Here is an 18,562-nt window from a genome sequence, read left to right as displayed (position 1 = left end):
CAGTAAATGGAAGGGGAGAGAGAAAGAAACCAGGTAATACAGGATGGGTGGGGAGGGAGAAAGAAATAGGGTGACTGGATTGGAAAAGGAAAAATACAGAGAACGCAGGGGAAATACTAGATAGGGGGGAGAGAAAGATGGGGCAATACTGGATAGGGGAGAGAGAAACACAGAGGCAATATGGGTTGGGCTGGAGAGACTACTGCATGGGGGGGGGAGAGAAAAAGATGGGGCAACACTGGATAGGGAAGAGAGAGTTAGAGACTACTGCATGGGGGGGGGGGGGGAGAGAGAAAGATGGGGCAACACTGGATAGGGAAGAGAGAGTTGGATGGGCTGGAGAGACTACTACTTGGAGGGAGAGAGAAAGAGGAGTAGGGCTAGGGGGGAAGAGATATAGGCAGGGGCTATGCTGAACAGTACAGAAGATAGAGAGGCAGGGGCAGTGCTGCATCCTAGGGGGGAGATAGGAGAGACAGAAGAGATGCTATGGCCAGTCAGGAGAGAGAACGGCAATACTGTAGGAAGGAGGAGAGAGAGAGAGAGAGAGATGGAGCAATGCTGGATGTGAGGAGAGAGAGAAAAAGAGATAAGGACAATGCTGAATGGTGCAAGGGGAGATGAGAAGGAAGAGAGATAGGGGCAATGTTGTATGCCAGGTGCGGATAGAGACACAGGGCTGGTCTTAGCAGTTGCGGGGCCCTGTGCAGACCAGTTCCGTAGGGCCCCCTGCTCCCACCTAGCCCCGCCTCCTGCCCCAACCTAGCCCTGCCCCTTCTCCTTGTTGACAAGAAGTGTTTTAAAAATTTTTATTTCAAATCAAGCAAAACGTGTACAGAAAAGCTAATTCAAATAAGCACAATGCTATCATAGGAAACCTTTGGGTTTAAAAAGCAAAACCATGTGCATGTAAGGACTGGATAAATGAATTAAAACAAATGCCCTTAATCCCCCCTGCATGGCCACACAGTATGTGCAATCTTATTGCATGGCCATTTCTTTTTTTCAGCCTTTTTACCCACTGCAGTATAAAGGGCCTCAGTGCGCAACAAAAATGGCCACCACAGCTAGCGCAGGGCCCCTTTTACCGCAGCTTAGTAAAAGGGCCCGTAGATTCCATGCTGCCAACCCCAGGGATAAAAAGCGGCTTTCCTCATGTCCACCTTAATAGCAGTTTATGGACCTTTCCTCCAGCAGCTTGTCCAATCATGTTTTAAACCCAGATAAACTGCTGTTACCATATCCTCTGTCAGCGAGTTCCAGAGCTTAACTATTCCTTCTATTAATTTGAACAGTATTATTGAGTGTCCCCTAGTCTTTGTACTTTTTGAAAGAATAAGAACATAAGAGTAGCTATACTGGGTCTGACCAATGGTCCATCTAGCCCAGTATCCTGTTTTCCAAACAGTTGCCAAACCAGGTCACAAGTACCTGGCAGAAACCCAAATCATGCCAACACTCCATACTACAAATCCCAAGGCAAGCAGTCACTTCCCATGTCTGTCTCAATAGCAGACTATGAACTTTTCCTCCAGGAATCTGGCTAAACCTTTTTTAAACCCAGATGTGCTAACCACTGTTACCACATCCTCCGGCAAAGAGTTCCAGAGCTTAACTATTCGTTGAGTGAAAAAATATTTCCTTCTACTTGTTTTAAAAGTATTTCCATGTAACTTCCTCGAGTGTCCCCTAGTCTTTGTACTTTTGGAATGAGTAAAAAATCGATTTACTTCTACTCGTTCTACACCACTCAGGATTTTGTAGACCTCAATCGTATCTCCCCTCAGCCATCTCTTTTCCAAGCTGAAGAGCCCTAACCTCTTTAGCCTTTCCTCATACGAGATGAGTTTCATCCCCTTTGTCATTTTGGTCACTCTTCTTTGAACCTTTTTTAATTCCACTATATCTTTTTTGAGATATGGCTACCAGAACTGAACACAATACTCAAGGTGTGGACGCACCATGGAGCGATACAAAGGCATTATAGTATTTTTGGTCTTATTCACAATCCCTTTCCTAATAATTCCTAGCAAGTAATCAATTCACGTTTACCTGTTCTACTCCACTTAGGATTTTGTAGACCTCAATCACATCCCCTCTCAGCCGTCTCTTCTCTAAGCTGAAGAGCCCTAACCTCTTAAGCCTTCATATGAGAAGAATTCCCTCCCTTTAATCATTTTGGTCACTGTTCTTTGAACCTTTTCTAATTCTGCTACATATTTTTTTATCTTTTTTTAATATCATTTTTAGAGGAGGGGCTTTCTGTGGATGCAAAATTCACAACAACATGATGGTCCAGTGTGCAGTGTCAGGGGTTGATAATTTTTTACATTAGATTTTTAGGCTACATAATTAAACTGCTTCTTCAAAATTTACCTGTTTTATTACTACAGCTTTATTTATTCATTCAAGTATTTATGTACTGCTTAGACCTAAGTGGTTTACAGTTTCATTTTACAGGTACTGGGTCTGTCCCTAGTGAGCTCACAGTTTAAGTAGTACATTGTACTACTGTTGTACTTGGGGCAACAGAGGGTTAAGTGACTTGCCCAGAGGGAATTGAACCTGGTTCCCCAGGATCTCAACCCACTGCCAACCATCAGGCAGCAGCAGGAATCAAACCCAGTTCCCCAGATCTGCAACCCACTACACTAACCATTAGGTCACTCCTGTGCCATTGTGGTAATTATTTTGCCGGTTACTGTGATATGTGCTGAGATGTTGACCAGATACAAGTCTACTATAATGCAGTGGCCACTGGGGGGGGGTGTCAGCTCCGCTGGTTCCCTGCTCCCTCTGCCCCGGAACAGGGGGGGTGTTGATGCGCCGAGGGGGGGGGGGGGTCATGCTGCACCCGGGGGGGGGGGGGGTGCACAGCGGCGAACCGCCCCGGGTGGCAGCCGCCCTTGCTATGCCACTGCTATAATGGCAAAGTTTAATTTATGGGATAATGCTATTATATTTAAAAATGTCAGTGTTTCCATAAGTGTGTATGAGGTTTATGTTGATGCAGGACAGACTGTTTATTTATGTGGTGACACAGGGAATTTTCCTGCTTGTAAATTGTATAGCTATTTTTTTATGATGTTCATTTCCCTTGTTTGGCCAGCAGATGGTGTCTCTCTTTTGTTTGTAAAGTTGTTACAGAAGTGACAGTTTCTTCTTCCCGCCTAAACTGAGGAGAAGTAATCTGTTCTGCTGTTGTTCAGAAGCACCTCAGTGTTTATGCTCTGGGCTCTGATTGCTGGAAATCTTTAGTCTCAGAGTAGGAGTGTGGAATGTACAAACCTCTATACTGAGACCTTATTCAAAGACTGTGAGCAGTTCATTTTCCTGAACTCCCCAGGTACTACTCAGGTAGTGAATAAGTGTTTAGTTAGTTTAATATTGATTCCTGTTTAACCTACCCTTTTATTGTCTGCTAATTACACCTTAGCCATCCATTCACTGTTCTAACTTGTTATGACAATAAATCAATTAATTTATTAGCTCTGTTTGTCCTGGACTGACTAAGAATCCTGGTAGTTTGTGTTGGTCTGTGGGTGCTTTCTAGGAACTGTGGGACCCCTGGAAGTGTGGTCCCAGTGTCCTTAGAAACCAATGGGGAATTAAAAGTTGCGGGTAGGAGACTTATCCAGAGGCAAGCGTAACCCAGCAAGTGGAAGGAAGGGTATGCCAAAGTACAGCACGTGAACAGGTGGTAGTGGGCCTGAGCAGTGTTGGGACAGACCCTCTAGGTGGCTGCAGGGTTAGCCCCAGGTGGGTGCTAGGCATTCCATGACAATATGTAGCTGCATTTTAGCCAAGATTTCTGGATGATTTGTGGGGGCAGTGCATAAAGATAATAGGGGCATATCTCTGAGTAATGTAGAAGATATTCAAGCAGTTTTTGTGTGTGAGAAAAGGCCAAGGTTCACATTGAGAGCCATGACTAGGATGGGAGGCCAGTAGGGCCCTCTGGTCCTAGAAGAAGCCTGAGGCAAGGGAATGTAGATATTTACAAATGTAATAATTTGTACTCACTGGGATGGTGCCAGCCATAGTTTGCACCAAAATTGCAAAATATGAGCAAAAGGTCATCATAGGATGCCTTAAATATTTATCTTAGGTAATGTACAAATAGTGGCATATCATCACAGATCATTTTACTTTTATCTTTCTAAGTACCATCACTAAAGAATATAAAGAGTAAACCTTGGCAAATTTAATAAAGCTCTGGAGACATCCTTTTATTTTTAATTGTCCTTTGGAGCAGGTAACTAGGATTCAGGAATTGGTGGGATCTCTGGAGGCTCTGCAGACTTGCTGAAGTATTTGTGGCACTGGTCTTGGTGTTTTTAAACATTATTATTATTATTTCTCTGTAAACTTCCTTGAGGTTTTGTGCTTGAAGAGCAGTCAAGCAAATGTTAATAAACAGACAAATAAAAATATCTATATTCAGAACAGATGCTAAGTATATATATACAACTGATATAGCTATATGTATAGCAGCAATATTCAGTTATTATATTTATTGCTATGTAGCTTACTTTAGGCCTTGAAAACAGGCCTAAACTATTTAACTATAACAGTTGAATATTGCTGATCTACATAATAGCTAGGTTTTACTGCCCATGCTTTGCCCTAACTCCATCCAAGCACTAGGGGAAAGGAGCTTGATGTACTGCCTGTGGTTTTTGTAACTAGATTCAAAGCAGTTTACATAGTATATACAGGTACTTATTTGTACCTGGGGCAATGGAGGGTTAAGTGATTTGCCAAGATTCACAAGGAGCTGCAGTGGGAATTGAACCCAGTTCCCTAGGATCAGAGTCCGTTGCACTAACCACTAGGCTACTCCACCACTAAAAGGAAAGTGCAGAGTTCTAATACAAATTGACCCCAATATGATTAGGTATGCTTAGGTTGGAGGATGGAGTCAATCAGTAATCAACACACACACCATTCAGGTGGCTCCTGTGGCATGTAGGATGAGGCGGAACATGGATTGCCCTACAGAAAATGTTTTGCAGGTGTCGCCTAGTATTTCTACATTATCAGGTCAAAAAATTTAAAATCAGCATGCATACCTGATCTCCCCAGTCATTAATTACTGGCATATTAATGTCATCAACGAATACTGTCATTTTTCTACCACCTGGTGGTCCATATATGCTTCCAACTCTCTTGTCCACATAGCTCTCTATTGTCCTCTAGAACAGAATGACATAATCTTGATTAGTCTTGGTAGCACACTATTAAACAGTTGTGAAAAATTTGGAACAAAACAAAGGTAAGGAAAGAATCAAATCTGTATACAACTGTCAAAGAAAGAAATAACTAGACAAATATTTGGTTACAGATAACAGAGCATTTTGTTTCTCAGGCTGATAAGATTTGTGGTCCATGTCAAAAGAATTTGATTTATGCTTGGACACAGGTTTTTTTTTTGCACTTGCCTGCATACCACATATTGCAACCTTGCAAAAAATATTATATATTTAAGGAGGTGTATAAAACAGATAGATGTAACATTAATATAAAGAAAAAAAATCTAGGAGTACATTTACCTGAAACATTACCGGTTCTGTAGCAGAAGAAAAGTTTAAAGATTTTGATAAATGTGCTTCAGGATCATATTTTTTCATGTATCCTTTTATCATCACAGTTTTTGCTGTACCCTGTTCTCCTATAAGCAACACTGCCTGAAATAAGATATTAATATTTATTAAATTATCACAAGAAAACTCTTAATCCAGTTAACTCCAATGTCTAGTTGCTTTCATTGCACGGTCCTTTACTAGTAGCGCATGCTAACACCATTAATGCACATTATTTGCTGTAAGGCCCGTTGCATTAAAATGTCATGTATAGTGTTAGCCAATGAGTCCCTTACTGTGTTAATATTTTTTAAGACTGGTGACATTGACATGCACATTGAACTATTAGGGGTAATTTTATAAAGGTTTTTACACAAGTATGTTTTAAATGCAGAAAAAGGATTTAATAAAATTATATTAATCTATACATGCAGAAAAGTTATGCCCATGGAAAGTGTACACCTACTTTTACATGATCTGTATATAGGCATTCCCAGGGGTATAGTTTGAGTGGAGCTGAGGTGCAGTTGTGATGTACCTGTGTATTTTATAAAATATGTATGCATTTGATTGCTATTGGGGCTGTATCTAGGAATCTACTTTATAAAGGTACATATGTACCTATGTTGCCTTTATAAAATAGGCTGAAATAGACAACTTTTTAGACTTCTCACACTGATGTGCTATTATAAAATCAGGCCCTTACTGCCAGATTCTATATAGCACACCTAGAGATCCGTGCCGAAATCCAGGCAAATTCTATAACAACGAGAGTAACTTAATTGGCTTAACAAGCTAGTCAGCATTGATAACACCACTTACGCAATAATGAGCACTAATTGGCAATAGTTACAATTTATGCGCACAACTCACTAAGCTTACTCTGTAATGAACTGTGCCTAAATTCTAATGTGTGCAGTTCAAAAGGGGCGTGTATAGGTGGGGAAATGGGTGTTTGGTGGGTGTTCCAAAATTTACGCTCATAGAATATGGCCCAGTGCACGTAAACCTATGTGCAAGGATTTATGCTACGTTTTCATTGGTGTAAATGGAGGTGCATAGTTTTAGGCACTGGGATATCTACTAAGCATATTCTATATACCGCACCTAAGGGGATGCTTATAGAATATGATTAGGAGGAAATGTTTATCATGTGGATTATTTAGGCACCTTATATTGAATCTGGCCCACAATGGGTAACTTTATAGCAGAAAAAAAAAAACAAAAAACAGAAGAAAGTAGGGATAGACAATGAACCTGCAGAGATAATCCAGGATTTTGGAGATTTGATTTACAGCAGTTTATTAAAGAAGCACCTCATATGATCTCAAAAAGACCTGTCACAGGACCATATTTCGGCAGGAAAGCTACCTGCCTCAGGGGTCGTAAAGTCTCAGGTATGTTAGGAGAGTTCTCCTGAGATGATGGCGCTCAATGTCAAATCAATATGTGTCACTTAGGGTACTCTGAGCCGAAGTCCGTCGTGGAGTGCAGAAAACTTTAGAGCGGGCCACATAGGCAGGAAAAGCACTTAGATGCATAAAATGTAGAAACTGGAACTGAGACATCCTGATGGGAATATGTGTAAGTCTGGTATACTGATGTAGAACCTTTTCTAAAATACATATGGAATGTGCAATGATATACTGGCTATGTGCAACATAGGTCAACAACTAAAACATCAACAAAGGCAAGGCAGCAACTTACACATTTATTTCTGAATATAAATGTTTGAGCGTGGACACTTAGACATGTATTCTGCATTTCAGAAACCTGCACAATTACATGCTTCTAATTAGTACAAAACCTATACATACCTGGGAGTACTTGTAAATCCCATTGCTGATCTTCTGACATGGAAAATACATATATAGCTTTTGGATCCACCTTTGTCCCACCAAAACCCTGCTCACACCATGCCTCCTTGCCAAATATAGTGCTGTGAGGATCTAGCACTTGAATAACAAGGAAGGATACCCTATGGAGTAAAGTCCATCCAACAAAGCAGGGAAAGAACATAGGTCAGCCAAATGAGCGAGACTCCAGAGGTGGATCAATACAAGGCCTTTATTGTCAAAATACAGATACAGTGGACTGACACTCCCGTGTTTCGTCAACAATGTGCCTGCCTTAGGAGTCTTGGTATCTGTATGACTTCTTAGAGATCGTTACCCAAAGAAATAGCACAAAATCATTGCTACAATGCGTACTTTGATGTTCTTATTAACACACGCATTGTAGCAATGGTTTTGTGCTATTTATTTGAGTAACAATCTCTGAGAAGTCATACAGATACCTAGAGTCCTGAGGCAGGCACATTGTTGCCAAAACACGGGAACGTGTCAAGTCCATTGTATCTGTATTTTGACAATAAAGACCTCTCTCATTTGGCTGACCTACGTCCCTTCCCTACTTGGCTATGAGGATCTAGTCCATGGGCTCCTGGTCTCCCTATGGATAAGAAACAAAAACACTTTTCCCTTCATCTGAGAGACTTCAAATGACAAATACTTCTGTGCCTGTTTATAGTCAGATTGGCCTCCCCAAGCTCTTGGTCAGCATTGTTTGGCAAAATCACCACACAGGTTTTCAACCCAGTCCTCGGGGATATCCTGAAAACCCCAACTGGCTAGGTGTGCCCCAAGGACTGGGTTGAAAATTTCTAACTAGCCATTCATTAGAGAAACAGGTATGAGAATAAACCTGCATAGATTTGCTGAATGATCCCAGATGGATGTCCGATAATGAGGTGAGATGACAGCTGCACAGAACCCAGTTTGTAAAAAGATAGTTAAAAAGATAAATACAGACAAGCTGTCTAAAATTAAGTGGACCATGTATTCACCATAAATGTGTATGAAGCCTTCCCAAAATTGCCAAGATAAACACGTTAGCTATCAATGTGCACAGCTGCTGGTCATTTTAGAGACAACAATATGCATAATGTTAAGTGCACATCATGCCCTTCCATAAGTACATAAGTATTGCCATATTGAGACAGACCAAAGGTCCATCAAGCCCAGCATCCTGTTTCCAACAGTGGCCAATCCAGGTCACAAATACCTGGCAAGATCCCAATGGGCAAAGGATATATAGATGTGTATGCAGCCAATTTTGAAAGGGTAACTGTGGTACAGCAATAGCAAGAACATGTCCTCCAATCAGCACCTTCTCAACAGAAAGGTAAATTTCACCTCTGTGGAGGTGAGCCTCCTTGTTAGAGAGTTCATGAAACATCATTGGACCTTATTTGAGTACCCCAGGCAATGAATTTGTTCCTACACTCTGCCACTCACTCTTTCCATTTTCTGTTCAGGTCATCAGCATCCCTATTGGAAGACAATAGGGATGCTGATGACCTGAACAGAAAATGGCAACAGCTGAGACACAGTGCAAAGAGGAAGGCAGGTGGCAAAAGCCAACCCTTACCGAGATTGAGAGGTAGGTCCTGCAAACATCCCTGAGGAGGCCTTTGATGAGGTTGGTACTCTGGATACATTGAGGCACAAGTGAGAACCTCTATACTCCCATCCCATTACACTTAGCTCTCTTGCCTCTTATAGGGCATCCTCCAGCATAGGAAATATTACACACACAACTGTGGGTTGTGCCTTGTGACAAACCCCATGTAGTATGGCCACCGCAGCCTTGTCCAGGCAGAGCCAAGGTGGCCCACAGATAGAATTTCGGGGGGGGGGGGGGGGGGGCAGTCCGGGGGGGGGGGGGGGGGGCAGTCCCAGAGGTTATGCAGGGACCAGCAATATTCAGTGCCAGTGTCAACCTAGCTAACCAGGCAAGTCATACTGTTTAAATAGCATTCCTAATTTTATTCGGTTAACTATATGGGTATGGCACTGAAATATCAGCCATATCTCATTGTTTCGGGGTATTACTACTCAACCAGATATTCAATGTTCATGCCCGGACATGGCCTGGCATTGAATATCTAGGTCTAAATTAGCCACAGTGGTGAGCATTTTAAAAAATACTTATTGCTACCAATTCACTACTGACCTGCAGAAATTTGGCATTTTTTCTTGAGTTGTTAATAGTACATTATTGCTCAAACAGTGCACCCTATTGCTGAACAGTGTGCACTATTCACCAGGAAGTACAATATAGACAGCCTCATCCCCCCCTACAGGCCTGCTGAAGGGGGGGGGGGGGGCAAAATTCCCTGGGAGCTGGGGTCTCTCTCTCTCCTGACGGGACCTGGGTGATCACGTCCCAACAGGAGCAGGAGAGAGAAAACTCTGGCGCCAGGTCCCCCTTGGAGGTTGGAGAGGACCTGGAGGAGCAGATACTGCAGGTCTTCCTCCAGCGCTGCTCTTCACTCTGTCCATTGCTTGCTAAGCGGCTGCTTTTCCTCTCAGGCATGCATACTTGGTTTTGAAACTGAGCATGCCCTGAGAGAAAAAGCAGGCAATCAGCAGAGTGAAGAGCAGCGCTGGAGGAAGACCTCCAGCCAAGGTATTTGCATTGCAGTTGCGGCAGTGAACCGGGGGAGGGTGGCAGCAATGATGATCGTGAGGGGGCTGCAGTGGGAAAGATCATGGTGGGGGCAGCAGCGACAACGATCGTGGGGGGGGGGGGGGGGGGGCGGTGGCCCTGCCCCAGGCACAGCTCAGTCTCTTGGTGGCCCTGACTCCCTAAAAATGGTTAAAACTCAAATAAAATGAAAATATTTGTGAACAACATGGGAAACTAAGAAAACAACACATTTTGGCTTGTACATCCCTAGTAATAATTGGATCAATATTTAAGCATAGCAGTGAGCATTTCTTTAAAAGCCATGCACTGCTATCTGGATATACATGGTCACTGCTGACTGCTGCTACTATAGTGAAATGGCCTCGATCTGCCCCAGCACGATCTCCATAATTCTATTCAATCGCCGTTTCTGAGTTTAAATTTATAGGCTACTAGTACTTACATGGGTGGATGTACATGTATGCGACCGAGTGCTGGCAAAGTGCTCAGCAGTATTCCATAATGTACATGCGCAAATGCCTAGGCATGTAAATACAAGGGAGTGGGGAGACATTCACTGGGAAGGAGCATGTGCAAGGCATAAGCGGGGGCTGACACCCATTTACACCAGCCATAGATTTGGCATAAGTGGGTTTGCCTAAACTTAAACAACTTATGCTAGTGTTCTGTAAGAGCACTTATATGCGCAAGTGCACATCTAGAATAGGATCACTAGTTGTGTTAGATGGCTGCCTACACAGTGACACCGTTATAGAATTGCCATAGTGCTGAGGTGGTCAAAAAGAATTTCCAGAGGCGCTAGCCATATATCAGGCAATTCGATAAAGAAAGCACCTACATTTAGGCACCTGATATGTGTAGAATACTGGCATAGCACGCAGATCGCGCCTAACTTTGGGTGCCGAACTTACACCTAATAAAAAACAGGTACGTCTGGCACTCAGGTGCAGATTGGCACTATTCTATAACCTGGTGCCTAACTTTTGGGAACACCCATGACCCACCTATGCCTCTCCTATGGACACGTCCCCTTTTGGGTTGTGCATGGGAAAAACTAGGTGCCAATTAAGTGGCCAACTGATGCCCACTGCCACATTAAGTTGTGTGTGGATAATTCCAGTGACCTGTATAGAATCTGGGGGATAAAGCATTAGAATACTGGCATATATGTGAATATGCTTAACATCCACCTAAGCACTATTTTCTAAATACACTCATATCTTACATAGCATGCACTTTGACGGTGGGCATACACATAGCCAGAGTCTGGGTAGAATGTGGGTGGGGTACAAAGTTACACAAAAAATTTAGAGAATATTATAAGTATGTGTATGAGTACTTGCAAACTCCCACTGCACCCAAACTTCATGTCAACATGTATATTTTTACATCAGTCAGAATTTTATAATAGGCCAATCATTTTCAGATGCACTTGAGCTATTAAAGGGTCATGGATTTGATACACTGCCTTTCTGTGGTACATTACATGCAGAAACTTTTTCTGTCCCTGGTGGCCTCACAATCTGTTTTGGCTCCTGGGGTGTTCGAGGGTTAAGGGGTCCTTTTACTAAGGCGCGCGTTTTCAGAGTGTGCTAAAACTTAGCATGCGTTAAACGCTAGAGACACCCATAGGAATATATGGGTGTCTCTAGCGTTTAGCGCATGCTAAAACTTAGCATGAACTAAAAACACTAGCATGCCGAGGTCACGTGGTACCATGGAGGAGAGCGGTCGCTGAAACGCGGAGCTCCCACACTTCCTGGATTACTAACCTGCAAAAGCGATATTTGATACAGCAATTTGCCACTACTAAGTTCCTGGGACACGCTAGAACGAACGGCGAATAAAATAAGAATTGGAACTTACATCCTCGTGGCGGAATGACCTCTAGAATCCAGAAAAAAGAAAAAGAAAAGAGCAAGGTCTCAGAACCTAAAATGGCGGACAGCCCGCCGCCACAGAGCGCCACAGTATGCCCTGCGTGGACCGCCGAGATCACTGCGGAGGTGACGGCGGCGGTGGAAGCGGCGCTAGATAAAAAACTGCAGGCTCTGTACGATAGGGCAGAAGCGGCTCACGAGCGATTAGACGGATTCCACTTGGATCTGGACCATATACAACAACGAATCAGCGATGTTGAAGATCGCATGCAAGAAAACGAGGAACCCAGAGAAACGCTTCAAAAGAAAATGAAGGATATGGAACAAAAAATAGATGATCTTGAAAATCGGGCAAGAAGAAATAATCTACGCCTCATTGGATTACCCGAGAGCTTGAAAGATGCAGAACTGGTGAGTTTTTTAGAGCGCTGGCTCACGGAGACCCTACAATTAAATAACTTACAGGATCCGTTGCGAATTGAGAGGGCCCACCGGATAGGGCCACGCCGTACAACAACGGATAAACCTAGGGTGGTTATATTAAAACTCTTGCAATATGGACAGAAACAGGCGATTTTAAGAGCCATCCGAGCGGGCCAGACACTGCAATACGAGAGTAAAAAAATTTTATGCTTTCAAGATTATTCGATCAGCGTGGCGACGGCGAGGCGAGCTTTTGCTCCGATATGCGCTGAACTGTACGAGCGCAAAATAAAATTCTTTTTACTTTATCCTGCTAAGTTGAGACTCTATCTGGATGGGGTGGAAAAAAACTATGACTCCGTAGAGAAAGCCAGAGATTTCCTGAAAACGCTACCAACCAGACTGATAAAATGACTTATATAAAAAGCAGTCATTGATTGGCAATTGGACATTACCCAGGGAAAATGAAAAAGATGTTTGAGAGATTAACAGAGAGTGTGCCAGAGACGAAGCAATAGGGCACAGAAATTCTGGATGCTTAATGGAGCAGATGATGGCAACTTTCCTATGGACGAATACAACTGCACCAGCCATTCTCATGAACTGGGGCCCAGGAGGTTTGGACTAGGAGGAAGTAAAACTATGAGGCCCTATGGAGTAAGTACTGCTATAGGCCAACCTGAGGCCTAACTTAGAACTGAGAAAGTTGCAACGTCAGAGACGGAAACTAAAAGAGACACACGTTACTTTAGAACCTTTGAGTTAAACTACATTTAAAATAGTTTTTCTTCTTTGAGTTATAAGATGTTTCCAATGTTTGAAGGTGGTTTACAGTAAAATGTCCTGATGAAGGCTGTATAACTAGTTGTTGAAATGTTTAAACTGCTTCTGTTGACAATATAAAGAGAGGAAGTGGGGTACCTATACGTGACAGGTTCTACATAGAACTACATGGGGATTTAGAAGAGGGGGGAGGAGGGGTTCGGAGGAATAGGGGGGATGGGGGAGGGGAGGGAGGGCAAAGAGGTAGAGGAAAGGGAAGGAGATTGGGTCAACAGGAAAGAATAAACTTGGATGGAAAAGACAAACCTCAAGGATTTCACAGGTCACTACAGATATTTGAGAGGAGGGACAAGCTGGGATGTCCCTCTAACCTAAAAGTTATATACTTATTAAAAGCCCAACGTACTGGAATTACTTAACAGAAGAATGGTTAAGATTTTATCATGGAATGTGGGGGGTATATTATCACCAATTAAACGATCTAAGATATTACAAACACTGAATAGACAAAAGGCACAAATAGTCCTACTTCAAGAAACGCATTTGAATGCCAGTGAACATAAAAAACTGTGCCGGTGGTGGGTGGGGGACCTGGTGGATAGTCCCACGACTAACAAAAAAGCGGGAGTGGCAATCTTGTTCCGAAAAGGACTCCAATATGTATTACATGATAGGGTCACTGACTCTCAGGGGAGGTATATTATTCAACACATCACATTAAATAATAGACCATTGCTATTAATTAATATATACGCCCCAAATCAATATGACAAGCATTTTTTCCAGAATCTTATTAGGCAAATACAGAGGTTTGAACAGATGCCGATAATAGTGGGTGGAGATTTCAACCAGGTATATGATCCATTGGTGGACAGCACTGGCCCTTCTCGGATTAGACCACTGAATTATTCCAGGGGAGTGCCTTGGATGTGCTCAGAACTGGAATTGGTGGATTAATGGCGTTTACTACACCCAGGAGAACGTGACTACACCCATTTATCTAGAGCCCATGGGACGCAGTCACGTATTGATTACCTGTTGGTGTCACAACATATGGCAACTTACATGGTACAGGCGGAGATAGGCCCAACCCAGGTGTCAGATCATGCAATGATTTGGATATCAATGAATTGGAATAATGAATCTAGGAGACCTCCCTACTGGAGATTCCCTAGGGCGCTATATTATGATTCCCAATTTCATATTTTTATGAAGGAAAAGTGGGAGGAATATGGGGAATTCAACCGAGAGACCTTTCAATCAAACCCAGTACTATTCTGGGAGGCCGCCAAGGCTGTATTGAGGGGACATATAATATCATACACAGCTCATAAAAAGAAAATGAGGGAGGCCGAGATGAGACGACTGGAGATGAGAGTGCGCTATCTCAGACAAATATATGGGAGAACACAGTCTAATGCCCACAAGAAAGCGTTGGTGATAGCACAAACAGAACTTAATCAATTAATTCATTCCCACACACAAAAATCCTTGATATACTATAAATATCAGATGTACCAATACGCCAATAAACAAGGGAAACTATTAGCGCGGATGATTGCCCGAACGGGGGGGAGGAGATGGGTTACACAACTCACAGACACACAAGGCACTAGACATCACACTAACGAGAATATAAATAAAATATTTGAAGCCTTCTATACCAGCTTATATTCATCGCCAGGAACTGAGGGACTGGAGGCAATGTCATATTTGGAGGGGCAGAATCTCCCCCGACTTGAGAGGGACCAACAAGAAATATTGAATGCAGCTATCACAGTGGAGGAGGTTCAGTGGTGCATAAGAGATAGCCCTATGTATAAATCACCGGGAATAGACGGATTTATAGCAGAGTGGTATAAACTTTTAATAGATGAGATTGGAGAGTGTTTAACAAGGGTCTTTAATGCTTATGTAACACACGGGAAACTCCCATATTCATTGCGGACAGCACAGATAATTGTATTATTGAAACCAGGGAGGGACCCAACCTTGGCAGAATCTTATCGCCCAATATCCCTAATTTCATATGAAGCCAAATTGTTTGCGAAAGTGCTGGCAAATAGATTGGCTAGATTTTTACCCCAATTGGTGCTGGATCCTCAGGTAGGATTTATACGAAACAGATCGGTGGCGAAAAATCTGAGAAAGATTTTATTGGCGCTGGAACAGATACAAATTGACAAGGTCCCTTCAGTGCTGATTAGCTTTGATGCCCACAAAGCTTTTGATCGGGTGAGGTGGGACTTCCTATTTGCGGTACTGGAGACTTATGGAATAACGGGGTTTTTTCAGGAAGCCATTAAGACACTATACCATGATCCACTAGCAGAAGTTTTGGCGAATGGAGTGACATCCGGAAGATTTGAGATAGCAAGAGGCACTAGACAGGGTTGTCCATTATCCCCTCTCCTGTTTGTGCTGGTGATCGATCCTTTAATTAGAGATATTGTAGGGACAGCAGAGATTCAGGGGATACATGTGGGGCAGGAACATTTCAAAATATCTGCTTTTGCGGATGATTTACTGGTAATCCTTAGCCAACCTAGTACATCTTTACCAGTGATTTTGGAGCTCTTTCAGGAATTTGGAGATTTCTCAGGGTTTGGACTTAATTTAGACAAATCTGAGATCCAACCATTAAACGTGACAGCTGAAGAGTGGTCTCGCTTAGCTTGTCCACTCAAGAAAATAGATGGATCATTTATTTATTTAGGCATACAACTGCCGGGGGATCCCTCAAAACTATACCAAAAGAATATTACTGCCCTATTTGAGTATACAAAACGCCTATTAGAGAGATGGTCTAATTTGCCAATATCTTTGATGGGACGAATTAGCTTATTTAATATGATCTTATTCCCGAAGTGGCTTTATTGTTTCCAAATACTACCATTATATCTGCTGAGAAGAGATTGGAGAAGATTGATGGGTCTACTCTCTAAATTTTTCTGGAATAAGAAAAGGCCCCAAATAAAATGGCAAACCATGTTAGACAATTGGGAGCGAGGAGGTATGGGAGTCCTAGATTTACTTAGCTATAATAGAGCCTGCTTAATGAGACATATAGGGGACTGGATAACGAAAACAACGTTTCATACACCACGAACAATGGAGGAAGCCTGGGTTGAGCCGCTGCAATTGCAATATGTGTTACAAGCCAAACAATCCTCTCTCCCGAAACATATCAAAATAGTTTGTTGGTTAAACCACTTAGGCTGGCATGGAGAGAACTTGGCCGCATGTGGGAGTTTGATGCCCATCAAAATGGGTTAATGCCTATAATAGGGAACGGAGACTTTATCCCAGGCATGGACAACATCCGATTTAGGACGTGGGGACAAAAAGGAATACATAATATACAAGACATGGTAGACCTAACTGGCAAAATTAAAAAATTAGAGTCAATAGGATTGGGAGCGATCACAGTAATGGACGTATTTGCATACCAACAGATTTCACACTATATTATAGGAATTCCGAAGCAATCCCTTGTTAAGGATGTACCCAATAAAATAGATAAACTATACGAACTACCTACCAGTGAAGCTATATCAATATCACTCCTTAATAAAAGGCTCAAACAACAAGAACAACATAAACATATGGACCATATTATGGCGAAATGGTCAACGGATACAAAGCAAAGGATAACAATGCCAATGCTAATGAACAGTATGAGACAGATTCCTAAGAATATACACAGCGCAGAGCTTAGAGAATGTCAGGGTCGGATACTTTTACGGGCCTACACATCTAGATCGAGACTTTATAACATGGGAAGAATAGATTCCCCTACATGTGAGAAGTGTAAAGAAACCCTTGGTACCTTTTATCATGCTATATGGGAATGCCAACAGGTCCAACAGTTTTGGACCAAGATATTTGGGTTTTTAAGATTTTTGTTGCATAAGAATATTTTGATAAAACCAGAGCAGGCTATCCTGGGAATGGATGTTATACAGGGGGCTGGTGCTGTTCACCATAACTTGTTGATATATAAAGCATGCTTAATAGGAAAAAAATGCATAATGATCAATTGGGTTAAACCGGATCCTCCCACATATTGGCAATGGCGTAATAGATTCCATGCCTTGTTGATCATGGAGCTGAGGGGTGTCTACCTGAGAGTCAAAAGACAAAAAGAATTATATTTTACCTGGAAAAGCTATATTCATAATCTGGCACCTAGAGCCCGTAGCTATATACTTAATCGTTTGGGGGACCCTCACATTCCTACAGGACACATTCCATAATAACACACGGTGACATACATTATAAGAGGTTCTGAGATTTCCTGCTACAAATAAAAAAATAAAAATAAAAAAAAGGGGGGGGGGAGGGGAAGAAGGGGTGGGATATAGGGGATCTGAGGGGTAGGAGTATAACAGAGATACTGAACACTACATTTAAAAGGAGAGGAGAAGGACGAAGAACACCTTGGAATGACTATGATGGGGCAATAGCATACATGCATAGATCAGATTCTGCCTGCTAACAGAACTATATGCTGGATGTCCCAACTAATGAATACTAGCAAGTGGGCTGTCCACAATTATGCATTGTTGTACTATCTGTAAAGTAACAGGGGCCAGATGGGGGAGGGAATATAATGGAGATTCTCTGAAGGAAATGACTGGACACAGATGTTATACAGGACAGAATATGGTTGTATAAGCAATGTTATTTGTTATAAATTTATGAATGTAATGTTGGAAAAAGTCATCAATAAACAGATTTACAATAAAAACACTAGCATGCCTTTGTAAAAGACCCTTAAGTGATTTGCCTAGAATCACAAGGAATTAAAACTGTTCCCCAGGCTCTTAGCCTACTGCACTAACCATCAGGCTACTCGTCCACTCCATTTATGCAGGTATGTGGCCACATACACGTGAAAATAACTTTATAAAATTACCCCCTAGTGCTGCTAAAAATTCATGGATAAAGGACTTAACCATATAAGGGGTAAGTCTCAAAAGGTTGATGCACGCTAAGAGCAAATTCTACAATGGCAGTTGTTCTTGCAACTGCCATTATAGTCTAGTAGCATAAGTGTGCATTAAGTTGCCTAAATCCTTGCGCTAAACTGTAGGTATTTAAGCATGTAAATGCTAGTAGTCTATAACCCGCACACATAACTTCATGACATGTCTCTGACGCACCCGTGCAAGTTTGAAGCTTATTAAAATTCCATCTAGGTGATTTACAATCTAAATCCACAGCCCCTTGGAGTTGCGCTGTCTGGAATTTGAGTGTACAACCTATAAAATACTAAGGGGTCCTTTTACCAAACTGCAGTAAAAAGGGCCCTGCAGTAGTGGCCATTTTTCCTGAGCATCAGGGCCCTTCTTACTGTAGCAGGTAAAAAGCCCCCTTCCAAAAAATGGCCACGCAGTAAGA

General features: G+C 42.3%; 1 protein-coding gene across 1 annotated transcript in view; it reads right to left on the bottom strand.

The window, feature by feature from the left end:
- DNAH8 (dynein axonemal heavy chain 8) overlaps window positions 1-18,562 on the bottom strand; it is a 1,267,128-nt gene that overhangs the window by 363,265 nt on the left and 885,301 nt on the right. The window contains 2 exon segments of the mRNA XM_030199255.1: window positions 5,073-5,195; window positions 5,553-5,687. Of these exon segments, the coding sequence (XP_030055115.1) occupies window positions 5,073-5,195; window positions 5,553-5,687 (258 nt within the window).

The sequence above is a fragment of the Microcaecilia unicolor genome, chromosome 3 (assembly GCF_901765095.1).
Source record: "Microcaecilia unicolor chromosome 3, aMicUni1.1, whole genome shotgun sequence".
Classification (NCBI taxonomy): domain Eukaryota; kingdom Metazoa; phylum Chordata; class Amphibia; order Gymnophiona; family Siphonopidae; genus Microcaecilia; species Microcaecilia unicolor.
The sequence above is the reverse complement of the archived record's forward strand: the minus strand, read 5'-3'. Positions and strand labels throughout refer to the sequence as shown.